Source organism: Eulemur rufifrons, chromosome 2 (genome assembly GCF_041146395.1).
Source record: "Eulemur rufifrons isolate Redbay chromosome 2, OSU_ERuf_1, whole genome shotgun sequence".
NCBI classification, from domain to species: Eukaryota; Metazoa; Chordata; class Mammalia; order Primates; family Lemuridae; genus Eulemur; species Eulemur rufifrons.
Window position 1 is genome coordinate 22184035 of NC_090984.1, and position 24199 is coordinate 22208233.

Consider the following 24199-nt stretch of genomic DNA (forward strand, 5'->3'; position numbering starts at 1 on the left):
CTGGGAAAGAGAGGGGGAGGGGGAGGGAGGTAATGACGGAATGGGGGCAGGGCGCGGGCGGAGGGGAAGGGCTCCCAAATCACCAGGTGGAAAGAACTGGAACATCCGGCTACCTGGGCCTGCCTTCCCTCAGGGTCCCACCAGCTGGGCCCTGTCCCCTCGTTCCTGTCTTACACGTGGCCCAGTCTCTGCGTTGCCTGCCTGGCCCCTGTTGTGACCCCACAGCCACAGGCACCTCTGCAGGTTTCTGACCCCGATTGTTGGAATCTCCGCCTGCATCCCGAGAAGTCAGGTTGGTAGCTGGAAACTGGCCGTGGTGAGCGAGTACTAAATGCTATAGATCGCAGCTCCCCGCCCAGCCCCCTGCCTAGATTTGGCTGTCGCACATTCAGCAGCGCTCCACTGGGCGTTTCCCTCCTGCTCTGCAACTTCAGGGCTGTCCCTCTCCCGTCTGGGGCCCGCCCTCTGCTCCAAGGCTTCCCCTCTGTAGCTCCTGCCTCCCCCGCAGCACTTGGACATGATCTGAAGGTCAATGTCCTTTCCTTTGGCAGTCACATTTGCTCAAGCCTCAAAAGCAAATCTCCCACATCCTCCTCTAACTCTCCTCCTCTGGCATCCCCCTTTCTCAAGGCTGCTGACCCCTCCTCTGGCCACTGTAGTCTGGAGTCGGCTCCTACAAAACACAGGTGCTGCTCCTCCTCAAGGTTAAATCCACCAGGCAGGCTCAGCCTTCATCTCTGTGCCTTGGGGAAGCAGGGACCCCACTGGCTCCCTCGCCTCTGTGACATGACACTCTTCCTCCCTCTGCACCTTGGTGGTCAGCCTCCTCTTCTTGACCTTGCAATGCTAAGAGGCCCCCAAGGCTCGGCCGTGGCCCTTGTCTCCTCTACGAGTCCTCCCAAAGTGGGCCTCATCCTGCCTGCCCACGGTGTCAGGCTCAATCCATCTGCGGGTGACTCTGGAATTTCCTTCTCCAGCTTCTGGGTTCCAACAACTGACTCAACACCTCTTGGCAGTTTCAAAGGCACATGTTTGAGACTCAGTATGCCCTAAACAGGACTTATGAGCCTCCTGGTCCCCTCGCTCAGCAGGGGCCCCCTGCCACCTCCTCATAGCCATCCTGCCAGTCAGGCCTGCTACGACTCCTTCGCTGGCACGCTGAGTCCATTACCAAGTGCAGTCAACTTCACCCCTCCCATCCCTCTGGAGTCCGTCTACTCTCACCTGGACCAGCCCTTGCTGGCTCCCTTCAAACCTTCTCTGTATTTCAAAAATACTTATCTGGCCGGGCGCAGTGGCTCACGCCTGTAATCCTAGCACTCTGGGAGGCCCAGGCGGGCGGATCGTTTGAGCTCAGGAGTTCGAGACCAGCCTGAGCAAGAGTGAGACCCCGTCTCTACTAAAAATAGAAAGAAATCATATGGACAGCTAAAAATATATATAGAAAAATTAGCCAGGCACGGTGGCGCATGCCTGTAGTCCCAACGACTCAGGAGGCTGAGGCAGGAGGACTGCTTGAGCCCAGGAGTTTGAGGTTGCAGTGAGCTAGGCTGACACCACGGAACTCTAGCTTAGGCGACAGTGTGAGATTCTGTCTCAAAAAAAAAAAAAAAACCTCATCTGACACGTCACCCTCCTGTTCAAAACTTGCACGGGCTTCCCATGACTCCACTTGGTGAAAGCCAAGTCCCTGCCGCAGCTGCAGCCTCCGCTGTCAGCCCTGGGCCGTCTGTAGTCTTCACCCACCTTCTCAGAGGTCCTGGGACAAAGCTGCCCTCCCTCCGTCTCAGCGTCTCTCCCTGCAAGGCTGCCACGCCCTGCCACTAGCCTTCTGTTCTTCCTTCTGATCTCAGCTGAAACATGGCTCCTTCCAGGAAGCCCCCCGCCCCCCAGGCTCCCATGTTACGCCTGTCTTTTATAGTACTCAGTCTGTCGTCATCTGTGTGACTGTCTGCCCAACCGTGAACTTCACAGGGCATTTTGCTCACCACTGAACCCAGTCCTAGCACACAGCAGGTACTTAAATATTTGTTGTTGAATGCATAGTCTAGCTTTAGAATGGTCCATCTGGCAGCCAGCTTGCAGAGCATGGCCCGGAGGCCAGGGGGCTGTTGCCCGGGGCCAGGACAGAGGTAATGGTGGGTGGACCCGCGGTGGGGCTGAGCCACAGACACGAGCACACCCCAGAGTCAGAACGCCCTGGATTTCAGGTCCTGCCGGCTGGGAGAGGAAGGGTCAGAGCCCCAACTGGACACAGAGAACCCGTCACCTGCTCGTGTCTGTGAGTGACGCTCCACCTGCAGGGGTTCTGTCCTGACACTGCCCCTGGACAACCTGAGTGAGGGACAGAAGGTCCCATGGCAGGTCCACATTCCCCATCTGTGCCCTCCCCCACTGGAAGGCACCTGGATCTCCCCTCTCCCCCGCAAAGTCCAGCAAGGCACAAGGCTTGGCACGTGCCAGGGGTGGGACAGGGCAAAGCTGTCACATCCTGGGTGAGATCCCATGGCAGGTCCACATTCCCCATCTGTGCCCTCCCCCACTGGAAGGCACCTGGATCTCCCCTCTCCCCTGCAAAGTCCAGCAAGGCACAAGGCTTGGCACGTGCCAGGGGTGGGGACGGGGCAAAGCTGTCACATCCTGGGTGAAACGTGAGAACCACCAGAAGCTCAGACAGAGCCTCCTCCTTCCCACACCCTCCGAGGCACAACACATATCTTGTCTCCTGCCAGGGGGACCCCACCCAGCTCCCAGGCCCACCATGGCTTTTTCTCACGCTCGGACAGGGGCCCAACTAGAACCCCATCCCCATCTGGTCAGACCCGAGCCCCCCCATCCTTGGCTCCAACCCTCCCTGTGCTGAAGACTTGAACAACACAGCGGAAGAGGCAGCCGGAACCCCCAGGCAGCATCCTGTGGACAGGGCCCCAGAGCCAGGCCTGGGCAGCAGCCGGACGGTGGCGCAGGGCGGGCGGTGAGCGTTCCCCCACGGGCAGACACAGGACACTCGCTCGTGCAGCTGACACAAAGCGGCGGCTACATCTCCCGGCCATGCTCCCCACCCGGCCCCCCTCACAGAGACAGGGGGATGGACGAGATGGCATGGGGCGGCGGCCGGGCAGGACAGGCAGGCTCGGCGGAGGGAGCGCCGAGGCAGGACGGCGGTGTCCTCACGGAGTGGTTTATTACAATTCCGTCTCACAAGGCAGGTGGGCGGGTGGCAGCGGCACATGAAGTCCAAGCCCCTGACAGACGTCTGCCTCGGGCGCATGCAAACAGTGCAACATGGTCAAGCGCAAACACGGGCGACCGAGGCGACACGGGACACGAAACACAGAATGGGGGACGAGGCTGGGGCGATGGGTCCCCCAACCCTCACGGGCAGGACAGGAAAAATAAGATTCGTACTTCTTGTAAAATGCCCATTTGCTGGGTACTTTCTTTCTCCTTATCTTGAAAAATAATAAAAAATAACACACGGAAAAAAATCTCAAAAAAGGGAAGGGATAAAACTCTAAGAAGGCGAGCGACGGGAGGCCGGGGAAGCCCGACCTGGTGGGCACTGCCTCCCGCTCTCCAGCCCCTACGGCCCCTCGGTGGGCTCCCCAAGCCCAGCGCACGGGTCTGTGAGAAGGGGCTAGAGGGGCGCAGGGCGGGACAGAGGGACAGGCCCGCCAGCCCGCTGGGGCTCAGTTCAGGGTCGGGCCCAGCAAGCAGGGGCACCAGGTCCGTGATCTTCCAGGTTCAGTCCCCACAGGCCCATGACCTGGGCAGAGGCCGGCGGTCACAGGCGCATCTCGTGGGTTTTGATGCGCTCGAGCTGCTCGCGAAGCTGCAGGAAGGAGGGCCGCGTGGCAGCATCCAGGTGCCAGCAGTTCTTCATGACCTCGTAGACTGCGGGCGGGCAGCCGTCAGGGGCGTCCATCTTGTAGCCCTTCTCCACCCGAGGGACGACGTCCTTCAAGGGCTGGGGGCAGGGATGGTGGGACTCAGTGCAGGGCCTGGCCCCAGAGGTGGCCCGGAAGCTCCCCAGGGCAGGCCTGAGGCTTCCAGGCCCCAGACCCCTGCCAACACCACCATGCTCCAAGCCCCAGCCCCAGCCCGGCCCCAGCCTCAGCCCGGCCCCGGCCCCAGCCCCAGCCCAGCCCCAGCCCGGCCCCGGCCCCGGCCCCAGCCCCAGCCCCGGCTTCAGCCCAGCCCGGCCCCAGCCCCCGCCCCAGCCCGGCCCCAGCCCCGGCCCCGGCTTCTGCCCAGCCCGGCCCCAGCCCAGCCCCGGCAGCCACACTCACAATTCTCGGATAAGGCACTCGCCCAAAGGAGTAGATCTCCCAGAGAAGGATTCCGAAACTCCACACATCAGACTTGGTGGAGAATTTCTGTCATGTGGGTGGGACAAGCAGCGTCAGATCCTGGGAACCTGGGGGTGGGGAGTGACCCTGGACCCCTGCCCACCACGGCTCAGGCCCTTGGGGGAGGCCAGCCCACCTTCTCTCTCAGGGCCTCGGGGGCGGTCCACTTGACCGGCAGTTTGCCTGTGTCCTGGGTGCTGGAAGCCTCCTTGGTGAGGCCGAAGTCGCTGACCTTGGCTACATTGTCCTCAGATACTAGCACGTTGCGGGCAGCCAGGTCCCGGTGCACGAAGTTGTTGCCCTCTAGGTATTCCATGGCCTCGCAGACGTCTCTAGGGACAGACCAGCCACATGTCCCCTTGGACTGGGGCTCCCGCTGAAGGGCAGGGAATCCCTCAAACCCCACCCAGCCCTGGGGCTGCTTCACTCACAGTGAAAACTTGAGGAGACAGTCTCCGCCCAGCACTGACCGGCCCCGAGACCGCAGATAGTCCACCAGGCTCCCCTGGGGGGCAGGACAGACAGACCGACCAGGCCACAGTCAGACTTGCCCTGCAGCCCCTGAAACAGCGGGCTGGGAGGTGGGTAAACGGCCACCCAGGGAGGTGAGAGGACAGGGAGGGGGCAGGGAGGGGCGGGACGTGGCCACTGCACACTGCTCAGAATCACTCGTGCATTACTGCTTCTCGCTCCCACAGCCTGAGGTAGACTCTGTTCCCGTCTCCATTTCACAGACGTGAAACTGAGGCTGGGAGAGCTGATGTGGCCCATCCAAGGTCATGGTGAATAAATGGTGAACAAGGATGAGAGCCCAGCCCTTGGTGACCTGAAAGCCCAGTTGGGACGGGGGACGGTGGGATCAGGGACCCAAGGGTACAGTGGGGGTCTGGGGCAGCTGGAAGTCCGCAGCCCATGTTCAGCTCGGCAGGGGGCCAACCCTGGCGACACCCACCTTGGCCATGTACTCAGTGACGATGTAGAGCCCGCCCTTCTCCTCCACGATCACACCCAGGAGCTGCACCAGGTTGCTGTGCCGAAGTTGCCTGAGACGGGACGGTGGCGGTCACAGCCTGCCAAGCCTCCTCCCCAGCCTCCTGCCCGGGGCAGCCTCCCACCCGCCCCTGCCCCAACTCACGTCATGACCGACGCTTCAGCCAGGAAGGCCTGGGCGGTGGCGTCATTCTTAATGCACTTGACGGCGACTTTGTTCCCTCGGTAATCGCCTAGCATCACGTCTGGGGGGAAGAGAGGCGGGCGCTGTTCCCTGGACTCCCCAGTGCCCTTGGCCCCCCCGGGGCGCCCGGCCCCTCCGCTCACCTCCAAACTCCCCCTTCCCGATGGTCTGCAGCAGCTTCAGCTCCTTCATGTTCAGTGCCCAGCCACCTGCGGGGGGACAGCGAGGGGCGTGGAGGTCGGGCTGGGGTCCCCACTGGGATGGCAGAGGTGGGCTGCACTGTCAGGTGTGTGGGCTTCCTAGGTCTCCAGAGCCTCCAGGATGGGGGCGGTGCCAGGAGGCCTGGGTAGGAGGAGGTCGGTGGGCAAAGGTGTGGGGTGGGGCGCACTCACTGCGGTAGAATTCATCCTGGGCCGCCACGGTGCCCTCCATGACCTTTGGTTTGATGAGGCGAGTACAGAGTCCATCTGCGTCTGAGGTGTAGTGCTGCGGGGTGGGGGCAGGGCACTCAGAGCCAGCCCCCACCGTGCCCCAGCGCCATCAGCTCACATGCACTGCCCCGGTCTGACCACAGGAGGGCAGCAGAGGCTGGTCCCGCCCGGCCAGGAGCCCCTTTGAGTAGGGAGGGCTCCTCATCTCTGGCAGGGCAGGGGTGAGGGAAGACTCTTGACACGCAGCCCATTTCCCACGTCACCCACACCCCGGTGCTGCACACTCAGTTGTTGCTACCACTTTGGGAGTCACCAGTATCCTAATGCAGAGGGCAACCCATGGCTCAGTCCTGACACCGATCTCTAGCCAGATGTGCCCAAGACCCCCACACTGCCCTGCCACAGTCTAAGCCAGGCCAGCAGGGGAAGATGAGAGCAGGCGACATCTGGGAGGCCACTTGGGGCTACCAGATGCCAGGTAAGGCCTGGCCGGGGCTGGCAGAGATGGCCTTGGAAGGGACATGCAGGTGTGTCCATGCGGGTGCAGGAGCCCGGGAAGCCCCGGCGATGCAGGTGCACGGTTCATGCTTATCTGCAGACATCTGGGCGTGAAGGTCTGTGACCGGCTGATGGAAAGCTAGTTCTGGGGTCAGACAGACCCAGATTCTAATCCCGGCACCTCCACTTTATAGCTGTGTGACCTCAGGCAGGTCCCTTAACTGCTCTGAACCTTTGTTTCCTGGTCTACAAAATGGCGATAATGCTACCTCCTTGTGGTGGCACTGTGGGGTCAGAGGTCAACCCTGGCATGCAACAGGTACTCCATCGAGGCGTGAAGAGAAGAGGGCTCACAGAGGTTGCACAACACGCCCCCGGTGGGGTCGGGAGTGTGTGAGCGTGGGGGGTGAGGCCATGGGCCAGGCGCCCTCCCGGCTCACCTCCACCAGCTGCATGAGGTTCTCGAAGTACACCTCCTCGTCGATGCTGAGCTTGCTGGAGTGGTACATGATGCGGTAGTGCTCCACCTTGCCGTCGCAGCTCACGCACAGCGTGTAGTCCCCGGGGTAGTTGGTGCTCTCCCGCACCAGGAACAGGCCTGTCTCTGGTGGGTACAGAAGCCGCTCGGCCTGCTCCCGTGTGATCTTGCCATGGAACCAGCTGGGGGGTGGCCGGGCCAGAGGTCACGGTGGCCCAAGGGTACAGACCCAGGTGCCTCCTGCCAGCCTCCCCCATGCATCTGCGAGGCTCCCCTTTCTGAAGGTGCTCCCTCTGTTCGGCACCTTCCCACGGTTCCCAGTGGCTCAGTCAGGCATCCGGGGCCTCCACTCCTGCTCCCCGTCCCTCCTTTCTTCTGTCCCCCTCCTGTCCTCTTCCTTCCGGGAGGAAGCACCCGCGCCCTGCCCTGCTCAGGAAGCCCTCACCTACGCTGCAGCCCTACTCTGGCCTCCCTGCTTTCCTCTGATGCTGTTCCAGGGAGGACAGGGCCTCCTCCCCTTTTCTCCCCGACCCTCTGCATGGTACTCACGGCATGAGGCTGAGTTTGGTACCCGCCTTCACGCCCTCCCGCTTCTGCACGTAGTTGGCTGGGATGATGCCTTCACGGCCCACCTTGTTCTTGGCTTTGTACCAGTTGGGGTCCTGGGGAGAGGGCAGCCCAGACACACTCTCAGACCTGGTCTCCCTTGCAGGGGGACCTAGCCCCAGAGGCAAGCCCCAGAAGTGGGAGGGTGGGGTGGGCACATAAGGTCCCCAACTTACCTTGGTGACGGCCACAATGGTGAGCACATCTCCTTTGCAGAAGGGCAGGTCCTGCTCGGCGGTGCCGTGGAAGTTGTACTTGGCAATACATTCTGTACCGGATGGCCAGGCGGCCTGCCAGGCAGACGACAGGTGGGTGGGTGCGGCCTGGGCCACTTCTCCACTCACCTGCCTGCACTCCGGTGAGGTCACAGCCTCTTAGCAGGCCTCTGTGAGCCTGGGTGAGGCCCCCCTCCCCGAGAACTCTGGGTGCCTTGCAGCTGAGAGTCCCCCAATGACCCCCAGACCTGTGTCCGACAGTGTGCATGGGAATCTTTCTCTATTCAAAGCCCGGGCTGGGACAGAGGGTTGGGGGAAAGGGGAGTGGGCTGACCCAAGCCCCACATACTCTCCTCTGCTAAGCACCCCGCGGGGGTGGCGGGCTGCTCATGTACCCCCGACCCCCACCCCACCGTACCTGTATTGCCGACATCTTCTCAGGAGCGCTGGCGTCCCCGTGTCACAGGAAAGCCGACCTGTCACTGGGTACCATTAGAGCTGTGGGAGGAGGGTGCAGATTGAGGAGGGGTGTGAGGGGATGCTCCCCCATCATCGAGATCTAGCTCCTTCCCCGAGGACTGTGAACAGGCACCAAGCGCTTTCTGAGCTGGGACTTGAGGCAAGGGCTGTTCTCTGCAGTCCTGGCCGGCTCAGAGCACTGGGTAGAGGAAGAGGAACATAAGGACCGAGGACCCCCGGGGACAGAGGGGGCCACCATCCCTGAGCCCACAGGGAGCCCTCCAGGCCCAACAGCATGACTAAGAGAAGCACAGGGGCTCGGGGGTCAGCAGCCCGGGAGCCCCGTGCCCGGCAGCCCTGTCAGCCCCGGGCCGGGTGCTAGCTACCTGGTCTGCCGGGGGAGGGCCCGGGGCAGCTCTGAAGGTGCTGTGCGACCTGGGAAGGTCACTCATGCTCTGTGGGCCCTCAGGTCCTTCACCTGCCAAACCTTGCCCAGGCCGCATCCCAAATACACACTGATCCCAATCCTGGGTCCACACGCAAGGGAACACAGAGCGCGTGTCCACCAAGGCAGGCGCGGAGGACTAACAGCAGCAAGATTTGTAACAATCCTCAACCTGGGAACGGCCCAGAAGCCCATCGAGAGGCAAATGGATACACTGTGGTGTTTTCGCAAAACGGAATACTGCGTAGCAGCAAACACGGATGGACCAGATAAACCGCAGCTGTGAAATAACCCCGTCGACTTTCTAAACCTGGCATCAACCAAGCAGCCAGACACAGAAAAGCACATACTGTGTGATTCCATTTGTATCAAGTTCAAAATCTGGCCAAAGCAATCCAATCAGGACGGCGGCCCGTGGGTGGGCAGCGCTGGAGGGGCACAGGGGGATCTCTGGGTGTTGGTTATATCAGTATGAACCGTCTGAGCCCCATCATGGAGTGGGTTCCTTCTGTGGCAATTAACTGAGCTATACCCTAATGAGTGGCAACCTTTTGGTGTACAGTTGACCCTTGAATAACAAGTGTAAAGTGAGTGCGCAGGCCCACTTACACGTGGACTTTATTTTTAACAATAAAAGGTACATCGAATGTGCCTGTTTCCCCTTCTCCTTCCTCCACCCCTACCACCCAGGACAGCAAGACCAACCCCCTCCTCTACCTCCTCTCCCTCAGCCTACTCAACTTTATGACAAGGAAGACCTTTATGATGATCCACTTCCACCTAATGAATAGTAAATATATTTTCTCTTATGATTTTTGTCTTTTTTCTATTTTTGAGACAGGGTCTCACTCTATTGCCTGGGCTAGAGTACAGTGACATCATGATAGCTCACTGTGACCTCAAACTCCTGGGCTCAAGCAATCTTCCTGCCTCAGCCTCCCCAGTAGCTGGGACTACAGGTATGCTCCAACACATCCAGCTAATTTTTCTATTTTTTTGTAGAGACACGGTCTCACTCTTGCTCACAATAGTCTCCTGACCTCAAGCAACTCTCCTGCCTTGGCCTCCCAAAGTGATAGGATTACAGGCATGAGCCACCATGTCCAGACTGTTTTTTAGACACAAGGTCTTGCTCTGTTGCCTGGGCTGGAGTGCAGTGGTGCAATCATAGCTCACTGCAGCCTCCAACTCCCAGGCTCAAGCAATCCTCCTGCCTCAGCTTTTCGAGTAGCTAGGATGACAGGTGTGCACCACCGTGCCTGGCTAATTTTACATTTTTTTGTAGAAACGGGGTCTTGCTATATTGTCCAGCCTGGTCTCAAACTCCGGGCCTCAAGTGATTCTCTTGCCTTGGCCTCCCAAAGTGCTAAGATTACAGGCATGAGCCACCACACCTAGCCTTATGATTTTCTTTCTTTCCTTTTTTTTTTTTTTTATTGAGACAGAATCTGGCTCTGTCACCCTGGGTAGAGTGCAGTGGCATCATAATAGCTCACTGCAACCTCAAACTCCTGGGCTCAAGCAATCCTCCTGCCTCAGCCTCCCAAGTAACTGAGACTATAGGCGCGAGTTGTCACACCTGGCTAATTTTTTTCTATTTTTGGTAGAGATGGGGTCTCGCTCTTGCTCAGGCTGGTCTTGAACTCCTGAGCTCAAGCGATCCACTCACTTTGGCCTTCCAGAGTGCTAGGATTACATGTGTGAGCCACCACGCCCAGTCATTATGATTTTCTTATTAACATTTTCTTTTCTCTAGCTTACTTTACTGTAAGAATACAGTATACAATACATATAACATACAAAGTATGTGTTGATCAATTGTTTATGTTATTGGTAAGGCTTCCGGTCAATAGATTATTAGTGGTTAAGTTTTTGCCATTCAAAAGTTATATGTGGGTTGGCCGGGCGCGGTGGCTCACGCCTGTAATCCTAGCACTCTGGGAGGCCGAGGTGGGCGGATCATTTGAGCTCAGGAGTTCAAGACCAGCCTGAGCAAGAGCGAGACCCCATCTCTACTAAAAATAGAAAGAAATTATATGGACGGCTAAAAATATATATAGAAAAAATTAGCCGGGCATGGTGGTGCATGCCTGTAGTCACAGCTACTCGGGAGGCTGAGACAGGAGGATCGCTTGAGCTCAGGAGTTTGAGGTTGCTGTGAGCTAGGCTGACGCCACGGCACTCACTCTAGCCTGGGCAACAGAGTGAGACTCTGTCTCAAAAAAAAAAAAAAAAAAAAAAAAAAAAAAAAAAAAAGTTATATGTGGGTTTTTGACTGTATAGGGGGTTCAGTGCCCCTAACCACTGCATTGTTTAAGGGTCAACTATATGTTGATCTTCATAAATGTGACTCCCCTAAAAAGCTATCCCAGCCAACCCCAAGAGCAGCAACACAACCCTGTCTGCACACACACTGTAGCCCCAGCCCAAAGGCCCCCTGGACCTGTCTCAGGAAACAGAGAGTTACTGTTCCTTTTCTAGAGGTAGGGAAACTGAGGCCTCAACAGGGTCAGTGGCTTCTCCATGATCACAGTATGTTAGAAGAGAAGCTCCTCTACGAGCCTCATGGCCAGGCTCATTTGACAGGATGGATGTCTGGGGGCCCGGCTGATGGTCACACACGACGCTGCCTCCCCCAGGCCAGGCGGTGGGGCAAGACGTTTTCTGTGCAAGTGCTGGGGGTGTGAAGTGAGCAAGGCCTGCAGAGCTCGGGCAGCCCCCCCCCCCCAGGAGAGAGTGCTGGGCCGAGCCCTGAACACCGGAGGGCTCAGGAAGGCAGCGGGTGGGCCGGGGAAGGCCCCACAGCTTGGTGTGGCAGCCTGAGCAGAGGTGTCGGGGTAGGAGACGGGCACAGCGTGAGAAACGCGAGGGAGGGTGGGAGGCCGACTCTGCCCCGCTGGGCTCCAGGGCCCACCCTGAGCACCCTTGCTCACGGCATGGCTGCAAGTGGGCCTGGCAGGAGCTCAGCCAGGCGGCAGGGGGCTTCCGGTGTCAACGTGAGGAACCCGGGTTTGATTCTGGGGCCGGGGCTCCAGCAGGGGAGCATGTGATCTTAGAGAGCGGAAGGAGCTGGGGAAGGGAGGCCGGGGAAAACCGCCACCGCCACTTCCAGGCCTCACACGTGGTTCTACAGCCAGGCAGACCTGGGCTTAAAACCCGGCTCTGCTGGGTGTTCAACTTGGGGTGTGACTCGGCCCTTCTGAACCTCCCATTCCTCACCCCGAAAGGCAGGACAGGGGTTCCCTACAAGCAGGCCATGGAGGAAGTGGCATGAAACCCTGAACTTAGAAGTGTCTGGTGCGCGCCCTCCCTTCCTGTCCCCAGAGGCCAGCCCATCAACCCTCACTGTCTAGGCAGGGACACTGAGGCCCAAGGAGGATGAGCCTGGAAACCTCTCCCTCGACATCCACGCGACTGAGCCACCATGACTACGGGAACCACCCCGGGCCCCCGTGAACTCATTACGCCTATTTTATAGAAGCAGAAACCGAGGCTCCCATGGTGGAACGACTTGCCTGACGTCACACAGCTAGTGAGGGGTGACAGCCCAGAGCTTAAATTGGGGTCCCGCTGTGGGTGGCCGGGCCCCCAACCTCCAGGCCCCTCTGAGCAGAGCCCTGCTAGCTCTCCACATCCCCACGCCTCCCCCTCCTTCCAGAGTCGCTGCCACCACAGGAGGGCGCGGAGGCTGCGGCACCGTTAGTCACCCTTCCAGCTGTCAGTTTGCAAACACTCCCCTCCTGGCCTGCAGCTGCTGCCGCCGCCTCCCCACTGCCAGGATGATGATGATAATAAAAATAATACCAGGCCCTGTTTTCTGGGCACTTGTTCCATACCAGGCCCTGTCCTTGGCACATTATGGTTCACCAAACCCCCTAATAACTCTGAGAGACAGAGGGGCTATCGTTATCCCCATTTTGCAGACAAGGACCCCGAATGAGGCCCAGAGGGAAAAGGTGGCCTCACCTAGGGTCACACCTGCAATGAGCACCCTGTCCTGCTCACGTGTCAGGCTCCTGGGCTGCTCAGCCAGTCGTCCCCCACCCCTGGTGCCTCCTGGCTTATGTGCCCCACGCTGTGCCCAGGAGTTGCTACAGGGCTGGGACCACACCAGCCCAGCAGAGTGACAAAGAGAGAAAGAGGAGGGAGGGGAGAGAAGCAGCCATGAGGGGCACAGACGGCAGGGCTCAGAAGGGACAGGCCCAGGAGAGGTCAGAGTGGGCTGCCTGGAGGAGCCAGCCTTTGATGGCCTCAGAGGATCTGGAAAGGGGAAAGAGGAGCTAAACTCATCACCTTCACTCTACTGGCTGTGACTTTGGCCCCAGCTCCTCCACTTGTGCAATGGGTTGGTGATAACTCTCAGCTCTGAGGCCTGCCCTGAGGACTGGGGTTGCAGCTCTCAGCACCAGGAACGCTGCCCACAGACACCTGCAAGCTGGAGCTGTTGGCCTCTTGGACAGCTCCTCCCGGGTGAGGTCACAAGCCCATGATGGCTCAGCAGCCTCCCAGCCAGTACCTAGACTGGAGCCCCTCTTTCTGACGCCCCCAGGAGGTCACACCCTCCCTGCCAGGTCAGAGGCTGACAGTGAGTGACTGGAAGGGGCTACTGCAAACTTCGGCCTCCACAATGCAGCCTGCGTCAGGCAGAGGGGTCCTCCCCGGGCTACCTAAACGTAAGGCCAGGCTAATCTATGGAGGCACTGCAGGAACACTGTCCTGGATGCCAGGGGCTCTGAGTCCTGTCCATGGCTCTGTCACTAACTTGCTTTGTGACCTTGGAAAAGTCACTTAGCCTTTCTGGGATTAGCTGACTTCCAGGACGTCAGCCAGACCTGCTTCCCACCTGCTGTTCCCAGGACACCTGTGCCTTGCCCACCTCCCTGCCTTGCCATTACTCCCCTGCTCTCTCCCCCTTCTCTACCCCAGGAACTTCCACTCGGTCTTGGGGGTGCAGCTGAGGAATCACTTCTGTTGCACACATGCCCTAAAAAACTACAGCAGAACAGTCCCTGCAGTACTGCACGTGGTAACAAGAGATGGAGAGATAGCCTTTATGTCCATCAGTGGGGGACTCGGTAAATAAATCACCAGATGTCCCTAGAAGGGAGCAACACAGCATGAAAACATAACATTCCGCTATAATGGGGCTGGAACAGATCTTTAGGTGCTGATACGGAACAGCGCCCATGCTAGAGTAAGTAAAATGGCCAAATACCTGCTCAAGTCAGAGAAGGAAAAGTTGTTGGGGGAACAGTGCAGAGGCACCGCTTCTGAGTACCATCCCACACATTAATCAGAAAGAGGAAAGAGTGGCCGGGTGCGGTGGCTCACGCCTGTAATCCTAGCACCCTCGGAGGCCGAGGTGGGAGGATTGCTTGAGCTCAGGAGTTCCAGACCACCCTGAGCAAGAGCGAGACCTAGTCTTTACTAAAAATAGAAAAATTAGCTGGGTGTGGTGGCATGTGCCTGTAGTCTCAGCTACTCGGGAGGCTGAGGCAGGAGGATTGCTTGAGCCCAGGAGTTTGAGGTTGCTGTGAGCTAGGCTGATGCCACTGCGATCTAGCTGGGGCAACAGAGTGAGACTCTGTCTCAAAAAAAAAGAAAGAGTAAAGAGCACCTGAACCACAGGGAGATTGGGTGGACACCTCCTCAGCCAAGTAACCAAATTAAGCCTCACCAACAGGCAGACCTAAGTGCCTCCTTCTACAATGTACCGAGGAGGAAACAGCGTCACCTGTGTGGTATTCCTGCCAGAGCTGTTTAACCTGACTCCAATCAGGAAGAAGCAATCAGATAAATCCAAAACAACTGGCACAGATTCTTAATGTCACTGTCATAAAAAAATAAATAAATAAAAAGGCTGGAGAATGTTCTAGATTAAATAGGACATTAAAGAAATATGACAACAAGATTCAATGAACAATCCTGAATTGGATTCTGGATGGGGGGGTGGGAAAAAACCCAGTGATAAAAACCATTTGAAACAACTGAAGAAATGAAAATAATAAGTAATATTATGGAATTAAAGTCAATTTTCTTAAGGGTGATCATGGTACTAAGATTAGTTAAGAGACACATGCTAACATTCTTAGGAGTGAAAAGATATGATGCTTACAACTAACAGACTAGCAAAAAAAATACATGCACACGTTTGTGTAGATAAAAGAAGAGGTAAAGTAAACGTGGCAAAATGTTAAGAACTGGTAAATCTGGGTGAAGGATTTATGAATATTCATTGTACTATTATTACAACTTTTTGGTAGGTTTGAAATACTCAACATAAAAGGCTGTGAAAAAAGCCAGGTGTAGATCATCTATGGTATACTACAAGTTGTGTGTTTTTGTTTTTTGTTTTTTTGAGACAGAGTCTCACTCTGTTGCCCGGGGCTAGAGTGCTGTGGCGTCAGCCTAGCTCACAGCAACCTCAAACTCCTGGGCTCAAGCGATCCTCCTGCCTCAGCCTCCCGAGTAGCTGGGACTACAGGCATGGGCCACCACACTGGCCTATTTTTTTCTATTTTTAGTTGTCTGGCTAATTTTTTCTGTGTTTTGTTTTTTTTTTTAGTAGAGTTGGGGTCTTGCTCTTGCTCAGACTGATTTCGAACTCCTGACCTTGAGCGATCCTCCTGCCTCGGTACAAGTTGTGTTTTTAAACAAGACATACAATACATACCCTAAACTCAAATATACTTAGATTATCTTTGGAGCAACAGAGGAAACTGATAACAGAGGTTGCGTCTGGGATGGGAAGGGATCAGTTCAAGGGAAACTTACTTTTTACTGTATATTTGCTATTTTGTCCTTTTGGACTTTATTTTTTTTTTAACCACATGCATCTATTACCTTCCCCTTAAAAATGAAATTGAAGATAAGTAACTTTTTGTAAACCACCTTTGCCAGGAGCCTTTCTGGGGTCCCCAGCTGTGCTGGCTGGCCCCACCCTGGCCCGACGGCATCTCACATCCCTGTGCTCCACTGAGAATCTCGCTGGTTGTGGCCTGCGGCTTGGGGTGGACTGGGAGCTCTGCAGGGGGAAAGCTAGGGCCTGACGTTGCATCCCCAGCATGGGCTGGGCCCACAAGGGCCGCTCAGTAAACGAGTGCTGAACGAATGGATGAAGGAATGCACAAAAGGGGAAGCCAGGCTGGCTGTGCCACACTGAGGTCCCATAACTAACAAGACTATATTTAACCCCAAAGGGACAGCAGCCGTCACCTTACCCTCACAGGGCTGGGGGACAGGGGCCTGGGATATGACAGGGCCAGTGCTTCATTCTGACTTCCTGCCCCAAAGCCTGCTCCCAGCAGCCCTTGTGCTGGGGTCCTAGGAACAGGCTGGGCACTGTGCCCAAGCACTGAGGTCAGTGGCTGCAGCCTCAGGCAGGCCTTTCTTGGGAGCCCAGGCTGGTAAGGAGGGGCGATCAAGGGGAATTGGGAGCCCAGAAACTCCCAGGCTGCCGTTTTCCTGCCCTGGAGACAACTGTGGACCTCCAAAAGCCAGGCAGGTGCTAAGGGCCAGGCCAGGTCAAGGGGCTCCTCGCCCAGCCCCCTTCACCAAAACTCTTCTGCCTAATGGGGCGTGGGAGCCTTCAGTAACTGTTTACACCCAGCTAAAAATACCCACTGAAAAGGGAAGTGCACAAGAGACCTGGGGGAACTTGGGGCCATGGCCCCCAGAGACTGGTCCTGCCACAGGACCCAGCTGGACCCTCTGGCGGCAGCCACTGGAAGCAACAGGCAATAGCCAGGTCCACCCTGCCTTCTCATTCTTTGAGCCAGTGTTTCAGGAGCCTGTGTGTGTGCCCAGAGCCATGCTTGGAGGGCCAGGGTGGGCAATGAGGATAGGGCCTAGAAGGTCCTGCCCTTGGGGACCCCCAAGATCTCCACTCATCAGCCTCTCCTCTGTGCCTAGCCCGGGGCCAGGTGCTGGGGACCCCAACAAAATGCAAACCTGGCTCCTGTCCTTCTGGCTACTGGATGGTCAGTCATGGCCTGGTGTGCTCGGTACCTCAAGAGATTGAGATGGGGCCACCCGGGAAGGCTTCCAGGAAGAACGGGCAAGGGAACCAGAGCGGGAAGGATGTGGGGGGGAAACACCTGGGAGAAGGGTGTGCTGGAGCAGGCCAGGATTACCAGTCCAAACTGTGGCACAGAGGGAGTTAACTAAGGCTGAAGAAGGCTGAGGGAGGCTCTGAGCCCAGCCTCCAGGTCACAGTACAGATGCAGGCGGAATTAAGTTTCAGACTGGGGCACACCCCCTCCGAAAGGGCAGGGCACCTAAGGAGGGCGGGCACGCACCCGCGGTTGGGCTGGCTTCGCAGCAATAAAACCAGCCCCACCCCTGGTTTTGCAGAGGGCACCCCGGCCGCCACGCACCAGGCTGGAGGGCTCCCACTGAACCTGGGGCCCGGCAGGTGGGCCCTCAGCACCCCCACTGCACAGATGTCTCAGGAGAGGCAGCAGAATTGAGCGCCAGACCCTCGGAGACGCTTCAGCCTCCCTGGGGGCCAGGAAGGATTAGAAGAATGCCTGGCTCTAGTGCATGCCGCCCTACCCCACCTTGAGCTCCTTTCAGCCGTCAGCACCCCTGACCTAGGGGGAGGGCCGGGTTTAATGGCTGAGAAATGTTAAAAACTAAATTATAGCAACTCACTGAGCCTGCCCCCGTGGCTCAGCGGGACCAGAGATCCCGTCCAGCGGTTTGGGAGAGGTGGGGGCTGCGGCCAGAGCAGGCTAACGGGGAGCCTCCTCCCGGGCACTGGGGTACTGCTGCAGCTTGAGGCGGCCTCTCCTGGCCCAGAAAGCTTTCTAATTACCGCTCAGGAGCCTAATTACCTACATGAGCAGGGCACTGGGGATTCGGGGCTCCCCAGGGCCCTAACCCAGGCCTCTGCTCCCCCAGCCCCCTCAGCACAGGCCGTGGTCTTTGCATCTTCATTTGCCTACATTTACATAGGGCCTCTCAGCACTAACCTCTAACAACCTCTTGAAAGTCATGAAGTGTCCTTGTCCCTTACCCCCACGTCTCCTAGCCACATTACAGGTGCGGAGACGGAGGGCTGAGGCCCATGAGCTGTCTAGAACTTTGACCTCAGATTTCTGGTCTCCCCGTTTCAGAACCGGGACCCGCGGAACAAACAGCTCAGGAGGTAAAGCGAGGGGGCCAACACTAAGGACAGACAGGCTTGCTACCCACGTGGGGAGAAGGGGGCGTTATCGACACACTCCCCCACCAGGATGGGCTGTGAAAAAAAATGAAAGCACAGGCATTAGAGCCTGCTGACCGAACCGGAACCGGGCCAGGCCCGGCATTAGTTATTTAATCCTCAAAACTCCCCACAGGACAAGTACTGCTGATCTCTGACAGAGGAGGAAACAAAGCTCTGAGCGGGTCTCCCAGCTTCCAACCGGGCAGAACGGGGACTTGAGCTCAAAGATTTGTCTCATCCTGGGTCAGGAGACCTTTCTTCCAACCCTTCCTTGGGCAGACAGATGACCCCCTGAAAATGGACAGACCGGGGGCACTGAGGGGACGTCTGCCCAGAGCTTGGCTCTTCTGCTCTGGGAAGCGGAGGTACATCTGTGCCCATTTCTCACTCGGCTGCACACCCTGACCTCACACAGAGAGGCCAAGAGCTTGTCCAGAGCCACATAGCAACTAGCTAGCAGGCCCCAGAGAGGGTAGAAGCTCCCAAGGACCTCACTCTCAACATGCCTTTCCTTCAAATGCTGCTTGATTTTCCCAGGTCCTTCCCCTCCAGGAAGCCCTCTGGGATGCTCCAGCCCACACAGATCCCCAGCTTCTGTGCTCCCAGCAGCCCTGTCAGGAAGTTGGAACCACAGGCCCCCCCCAAGTCTCCTCTGCTGGCCAGCAGGGGAGCTCTCAGGGTTTGTTCTTCATCCTCCCCTCCTGTCTCCCTGCAGCGCAGGCAGCAGAGGCCGCAGATGCACCAGGCTGAGTAGCGACCAGGTGCCGGCTGATCAGGGCTGAGAAGCAGCAGCCAGCGTGGACAGGGGTCAGAGGACACCAGGTTTTCACCCGCCCACAAGGCTTCCAACAGGCCAAGCAGCCTCTCTTCTGCTTGTTCCTTCGACTCTGGGCCCAGACCACGGAAGGGGAGGCGGAGGGAAGCTGCGGTCGGAGGGTGTGTGCAGCTAGTGTGTGATGAGAAGCTGCCCTCATCACAGCGCCTCGAAACCAGGAAGAGAAACTGAGCAGGCAGAAAGGGCGGGCTGAGCTGCAGGGGGCCCTCCAGTCTCTGGGGGCCTGCTAAGCGGAGCTCCCAGATAGCTGCTAGATAAACCACTTCTCCCTTTTCGGCCTCAGTTTCCCCAGGGGAAAAATGGATTCCCTACCAGGTCCTGCCAGTCTGCCCTGATCGGTGTAGTTTATAACTAATGAGCACTGTGGGCCCCATCAGGCCTGATAAAAGAGCACCCCTCAATTGGTGGAGCACTCCTGATACAGGGGAGCAGGGGCTCAGCCACATGAAACCAGCCTCTCCCTGCTCGCTTCTCCCCTCAGCCACGCAGGGAGCACTAGCTCTTCCTTCCCCAGCTCTTTATTTTTAGGTCTGAATTTGACTTTAATCATTACTTAGCGGATTCTATTTCCAGCCCTTGGATGAAGGGACCCAGAGGGAGGGAGGAAGGGAGGAAGGGAGGCAGTGCTCCCTGCCATGCGTGGGGGTGGCCTGCTCCTCCACCCAGCTTGTCCCCAACTAAGGGTGGGGGGAACTGAGAAACACCCAAAGTGCTCGCCTGAGCCAGGCCAGCATCTTGGGGAGGACTCCACCCTGTGACCTCATCCCAGCGCAAGCTGTGGGACAGGAGGGCAGTTGTAATGCCTACTTCCCCTGCACCAAGACCAGGGAGGAGGGAGACACTCCACAGGCAAAAGTCTGAGGTCACAAGCCTGTGGGACCTCTATATTGAATGGACCACCTGGGGGGAGGACCCCCTGTCTAGGTTGCTCTTGGGCCACCCTAGGGTCATCTGGGGCTATGGTCTCTTAGGCCCAGGGAGTGCCCAGCTGAGACTGGTTTCCTCCTACTGCCCGCGGGCTGGCTGCAGGAGGGTACTCCCAGTTACTCTGGTCTCCACAGACGCGGAACAAGAGCAAGCAAGGTGTGCCACAGCAGTACACGCTCAGGTTAGGCCTGTGGAACGCCTGCCGAGGAGGAGGATGTTAACACACAAGAGTTCCCCAGCGACTCTGTGGAGCGTTTATGTTCCTTTCTAACTCCCAGCTGGGAGGCTCTAAGGCTCTAGAATCCCCCTTCCCCAGCTTTCTTCCCTTCCTTAGCTACTGGGAAAGGGTGGGAAGACGTGGCTTGCATGGCTGTCCCTAGGCTGCCTGGGTTCCCTGCCCAAGGCTCAGGCTAAGGAGGCCTCTATTTCCACTGGGGAAATGCTGGGCTGGGCTGGCCTAGACTACGCTGGGAGGCAGGAGGCAGCTGGGCTCTCAGAGAAGAGGCCTTGTCTACTTAGCTCTGATGCTGGGAGACCGGAAGAGGAATGGGTGGGGTCAGGACAGCAACCAGCAGCCCATATTCCCAGGGCCAGCCCCATGCCCTGGGCCAACCAATCGCGAGGCGATAGGGAGAAGGGACGGCACCGAGGCTGGGCAGGGCACTGGCCACAGTAGCCCAGAACCTCAGGGACAGAGGGTTTCAGAGGGGCTCCCTCGGCAGGGACCATCTCTCTGCTGAGTAAGTGGTCAGGAGACCTCGGCCCATGGCTCAGAAGTCTTCCCCACATGTTGAGAATGCCCGCAGTGGGCATTCCTTCAACAGTGCCAACCCCTACTTATAAAGGGTAAGCAGAGGAGAGGGGCTGTGCCAGGCACTTTCTAGTTCCTTGGTGGGCTAGTTCACGCTGTTTTTACACCTTCCTCTGAAGGAAATCACCATCCCCGTTATTTATACAAAGGAGGCTCAGAAGGTCAGTGACTTGTCCAGGGTCCCTCCACCCTTGGCCTAAGTGGCATGGCTGAGCCTGGAACCTGTATGAGTCAGGTGCCAAGTTACCTGCTCTCTGCAATACCCCAGCTGCTTTTGGGGCCCGTAGTAATAACCACAACAGCAGAGGGGAGACGACGACACCGCAGGGAAAGGGTACAGGTGAGGTGCTGTGGCAGCAGCGCTTGGAATATTCTGTAGCTTTCTAGAGGCAAAGTTACCTAGACCGTGGCGCACCATGAACAAATGCCCACAGACACAGTATTCAATGAAAAACGGTGTCATGGCAGGCACACTCACACGCTAACAGCCAGGAAGGAAAAACAAATCAGGAAAAGACTGGCAGGGAACTCCAAAATGCTAACACAGTCACCGCTTAGCAAAGAAATAGTGGGTGATTTTTGTTTCATTTTTCTAAATTTTCTAGAGTGCTGTTTTGTTACTTTCTAAATCAAGAAAATTAGTACGTACACAGTTTCCTTACAGTGAGCTCAGATTCGCTTTCCTGGGACTGACCCGCTCACCAGCTCTAGCCCAGATGTCTGGGACATTTCTGCCATGGGATGGCCTTTCCCATAGGGGACAGTCCCTCAGACACGTGGGAATCTCTCTCTACCTTCTCTTTCCCAAATGCAACACCTCTGTTCTTTGGGAACGATATGTTGAGGCTTCAAAATCCCTCAAATGATGGAGCCCAGGACTGACCCAAGCAGTGCTGCCCACTGTGGATCGGGGGCCTCAGCCCCTGCCTATACTTGTTTGGGGGAAGCTGAATTCTGTCCCCTTTCCAACCCTTGCCATGGGCCACTCTGTGGTGGCTCAGCCTCTTGGGGTCTGGTGTTCTTGCAGTGGTGAAGGGGAACATCTTCTAGTCCTTCCTTGCCCCTGACCCAGTGCAGAGAGAACACCCACCTCTGAGAGGGAGGATGGCACCAAACTCACCAAATAAAAAAACACACCCCTGCACACGTGCTAGCCAGAAGCCAGACTCCTTTCTACAAAGGCCCTAGGACCCTGCGTGCACCCTCACAGCTCACAGTTGGTAAAAAAGCACCCAACCGTGCCAGGCCCCAGCCCCAGCCCCTTAGACTGGAAAGGAAGTTAGGGCTGGGTGTGGGGCTATGTGAGGGGAGCCTCACAGACTCAGGACACCTGGGTCCTCTTCATTGTGCATGTCAGGTCAACCAGAAAAAAACCCTAAATCAAGGATGGGGCCCGAGCAGAATGAAACCGCCAGCAGCTCCAAGAGGGCTCAGCATCCTCCAGGGAACCGCCTGCTCTCCTGGGAGGAGACGACCCTCCCAGTCTCACTCCTGCTGCCTTTGCCCTGTTCCTGCTGTGGCCACACCCATAGGGCACTAGGAGCCTGAAATAGGCCCCTGGGGTGTCCTCCCTCTGACACCCCACCCATGCCAAGGTTGTAGGGCGCTGCCAGTGGAGACAGGGCTCCCACCTTGCCCATTCTGATCCCACTCATATTCTGAACTGGGCTGCTCCTGTGCCAGCTGGGCCACAGGTGCGGGGAGGGCTGGGTTAGGACTGACCATCAGGCTGTTTCAACTCAGTGCCAGGGGCCAGGACCAGGACTTCCTGGCACACCACACAGTTGCCCCCATGCCACACACTCGCCACATCCCCTGCTAGTGGGCCCAGTCTTAGGCACCCAGGGGAAATCTCACTGGCAATGCCAATGCTGCCTGAGGGCCAGAGATGGGGCCGGAAGCCCTTTCCCTCCCTCCAGCCCTCTGCAGGGGAGCACATGCTCACCCCACAATGTCCCTCCTGGGCCAGGCTGGGGGCCTGCATCCCTGCTGGGTGAAGGCACCTGCCTAGTTTTCCTCCACTCACAGCAGTCCAGCTCTGCAGAGCTGGGGATGAAAGGACAGCTGGCCTAACTCTACCAGAGGCCCAGTGTAGTGACTTCTCGCTTTGAGCCTCGGTTGCCTAGTCCACAAAATAGGCGGGGAAGTGAACCCCTAGTTAAGCTCCAAAGATCTGGTGGCCGGACACACCCCTTCCTGACACCTGGCCGGGGCCCTGAGGAGCCTGGGAGAATGGGCTGACCAGCGTGCTAGGAGGTGGGGGCATGGTGCTAATCCCCAGTGTCACCTTCACCCAGGTTCAAAGCCCGGCCCAGTTACCCACCCAAGGGTCAGAGGTCCCTTGGCGTAGGCTTGCTCTTCCAGGAGGGCTAGGGTGACACACTCAGGCCCAGGACTTGGGCTTTTAGCAGGGCTCAAGTGAGGCGGCTGGGCCCTGGGTTTGCCTGCAGCCAGCGGGGCCTCGGTGGGGAAAAGAGGGAGGGGTCAGAACCAAGCAGGCCAGGGCATCTGCAGGGAGGCCTTGGGCAGGGAAGGGCAAATTCCCACGAGTCCAGCCCACTCTCTAGGGCTCTAGCCCATACTGATCCTCTTTCTCCAGCCACCCCCTACTCCATGCTCCTCGCAGGGAGGGCTCGGGATAACCTGAGTACCTCCCTCGTGCGCTCCCTCCCAGTCAGGTCTGACAGTAGCTCCTGGGAGAATTCGAACTTGAGAAGGAAGGGGTAAATGAGGTGGGGGATGGGAGTGGACGCGACAGTAGCGGCAACGGAGGCTGGACGTGCGACCTCCACCCTCTCCCCTACAGGAGACACTCGGACGCCCACCTCCTCAGAGGCTGCCAGGCACTCACCTCTCTTGGGGCGCTGCGGTCCGGGCCACCTCGCCGCGGGCGGCATCAGCGGCCTGCGGGACGGTCCATGCGGCCAGGGGGGAGGGGAGGGGCGCAGGGGTCCCCAGGGGGTGCGGTACAAAGAGGTATGGGTGCGGAAAGAGGGGAGGAGGGCCGGCCAGACAGAGGCAGGGGGATGGCCGCGCGGCCCGGGTCGGGGAGGGAAGAAAGGCGGGGGAAGGGGGGCGGGAGGGAGTCGGGGGGAGGAAACAATGTAGCCGGCGCGGCCCCGGCAGAGTTCCGCTTCCGAACGGCCGCCACCAAGGTTCGATTTTGGAACGTCGCGCCGGCTGCCAGGGGCCGCCCCGGACGCTCGATCCGGGGCTGCGGGGCTCCCCGCGCTCCACGCCCCAGAGGCTCCGGCGGCCAAGGCTGGCTGGGGCGGGAGGGACGGCTGGCCGGGCACTGCCCCGACAGCGGCGCGGCCGGACGGTCGCCCCGCTCGGACCCCGCCCCGGCAGGACCCCGGGGCAGGGTGCGGGGTGGGGCGGCAGCGGGAGCGCGGCGGCGGGCTCGGCGTCGCAGCCAACCTCGGCTCGCCCGGGGCTCCGCGGGGAGGAAGCTCGCAGGCCTGGCGAGAGGAAGCGCGGCCCGGATCCTCCGCCCGCGGCAGCGCGCCTGCGCGAGGGGGCCTGCCCGGCGCGCGGCGGGGCGTGGGCCGGCGGGGCGCGCCCCCTGCTGGGCGCCGGGGGCACCGCGGGGGGTGTGTCCGCGCTCACGCCCTGCCCCCACCTGCCCGCCTGCGTCCAAGGCTCCGAAGGGCCCTCCCGGAGGGCGACCCTCCGCCTTGGAGCTCCTGCCCGGCCTTCTCGGGGCGCAGCTGCCCCGCTGTAGGAGCGACGGAGGCCGGGACCGGGCCCCTCTCCTCAGCTC

General features: G+C 58.5%; 1 protein-coding gene across 7 annotated transcripts; it reads right to left on the reverse strand.

Annotated features, from left to right (window-relative positions):
* Window positions 1-3133: 3133 nt before the first annotated feature.
* On the reverse strand, window positions 3134-23925 carry CSK (C-terminal Src kinase). Of its 7 annotated transcripts, none has more exons than XM_069481776.1 (14): window positions 23857-23925; window positions 23288-23340; window positions 8170-8249; window positions 7713-7826; window positions 7480-7592; window positions 6893-7112; window positions 5916-6009; window positions 5667-5732; window positions 5485-5584; window positions 5302-5392; window positions 4781-4854; window positions 4486-4681; window positions 4290-4376; window positions 3134-3967 (listed from the first exon to the last, which is right to left on the reverse strand). In XM_069481776.1, the coding sequence occupies exons 3-14, from the start codon at window positions 8182-8184 to the stop codon at window positions 3785-3787; spliced, it is 1353 nt and encodes a 450-aa protein (XP_069337877.1). In that variant the 5' UTR covers window positions 8185-8249; window positions 23288-23340; window positions 23857-23925; the 3' UTR covers window positions 3134-3784. The 7 variants fall into 7 exon arrangements, with proteins under 7 accessions (XP_069337877.1, XP_069337895.1, XP_069337868.1 ...); XM_069481794.1 differs by having other exon boundaries at window positions 4486-4539; window positions 4582-4681; window positions 23288-23925; XM_069481767.1 differs by adding an exon at window positions 15547-15679 and having other exon boundaries at window positions 23288-23925.
* Window positions 23926-24199: the final 274 nt, after the last annotated feature.

What these genes read in the sequence shown, in the direction of transcription:
- CSK (XM_069481776.1), bottom strand. An exon ending in CCAGGATGAATTCTACCGCA is followed by an intron (nt 5,733 to 5,915) that starts GTGAGTGCGCCC and finishes GTCCCCCCGCAG; the next exon opens with GTGGCTGGGCACTGAACATG. An exon ending in GCTGAAGCGTCGGTCATGAC is followed by an intron (nt 5,393 to 5,484) that starts GTGAGTTGGGGC and finishes GTCCCGTCTCAG; the next exon opens with GCAACTTCGGCACAGCAACC.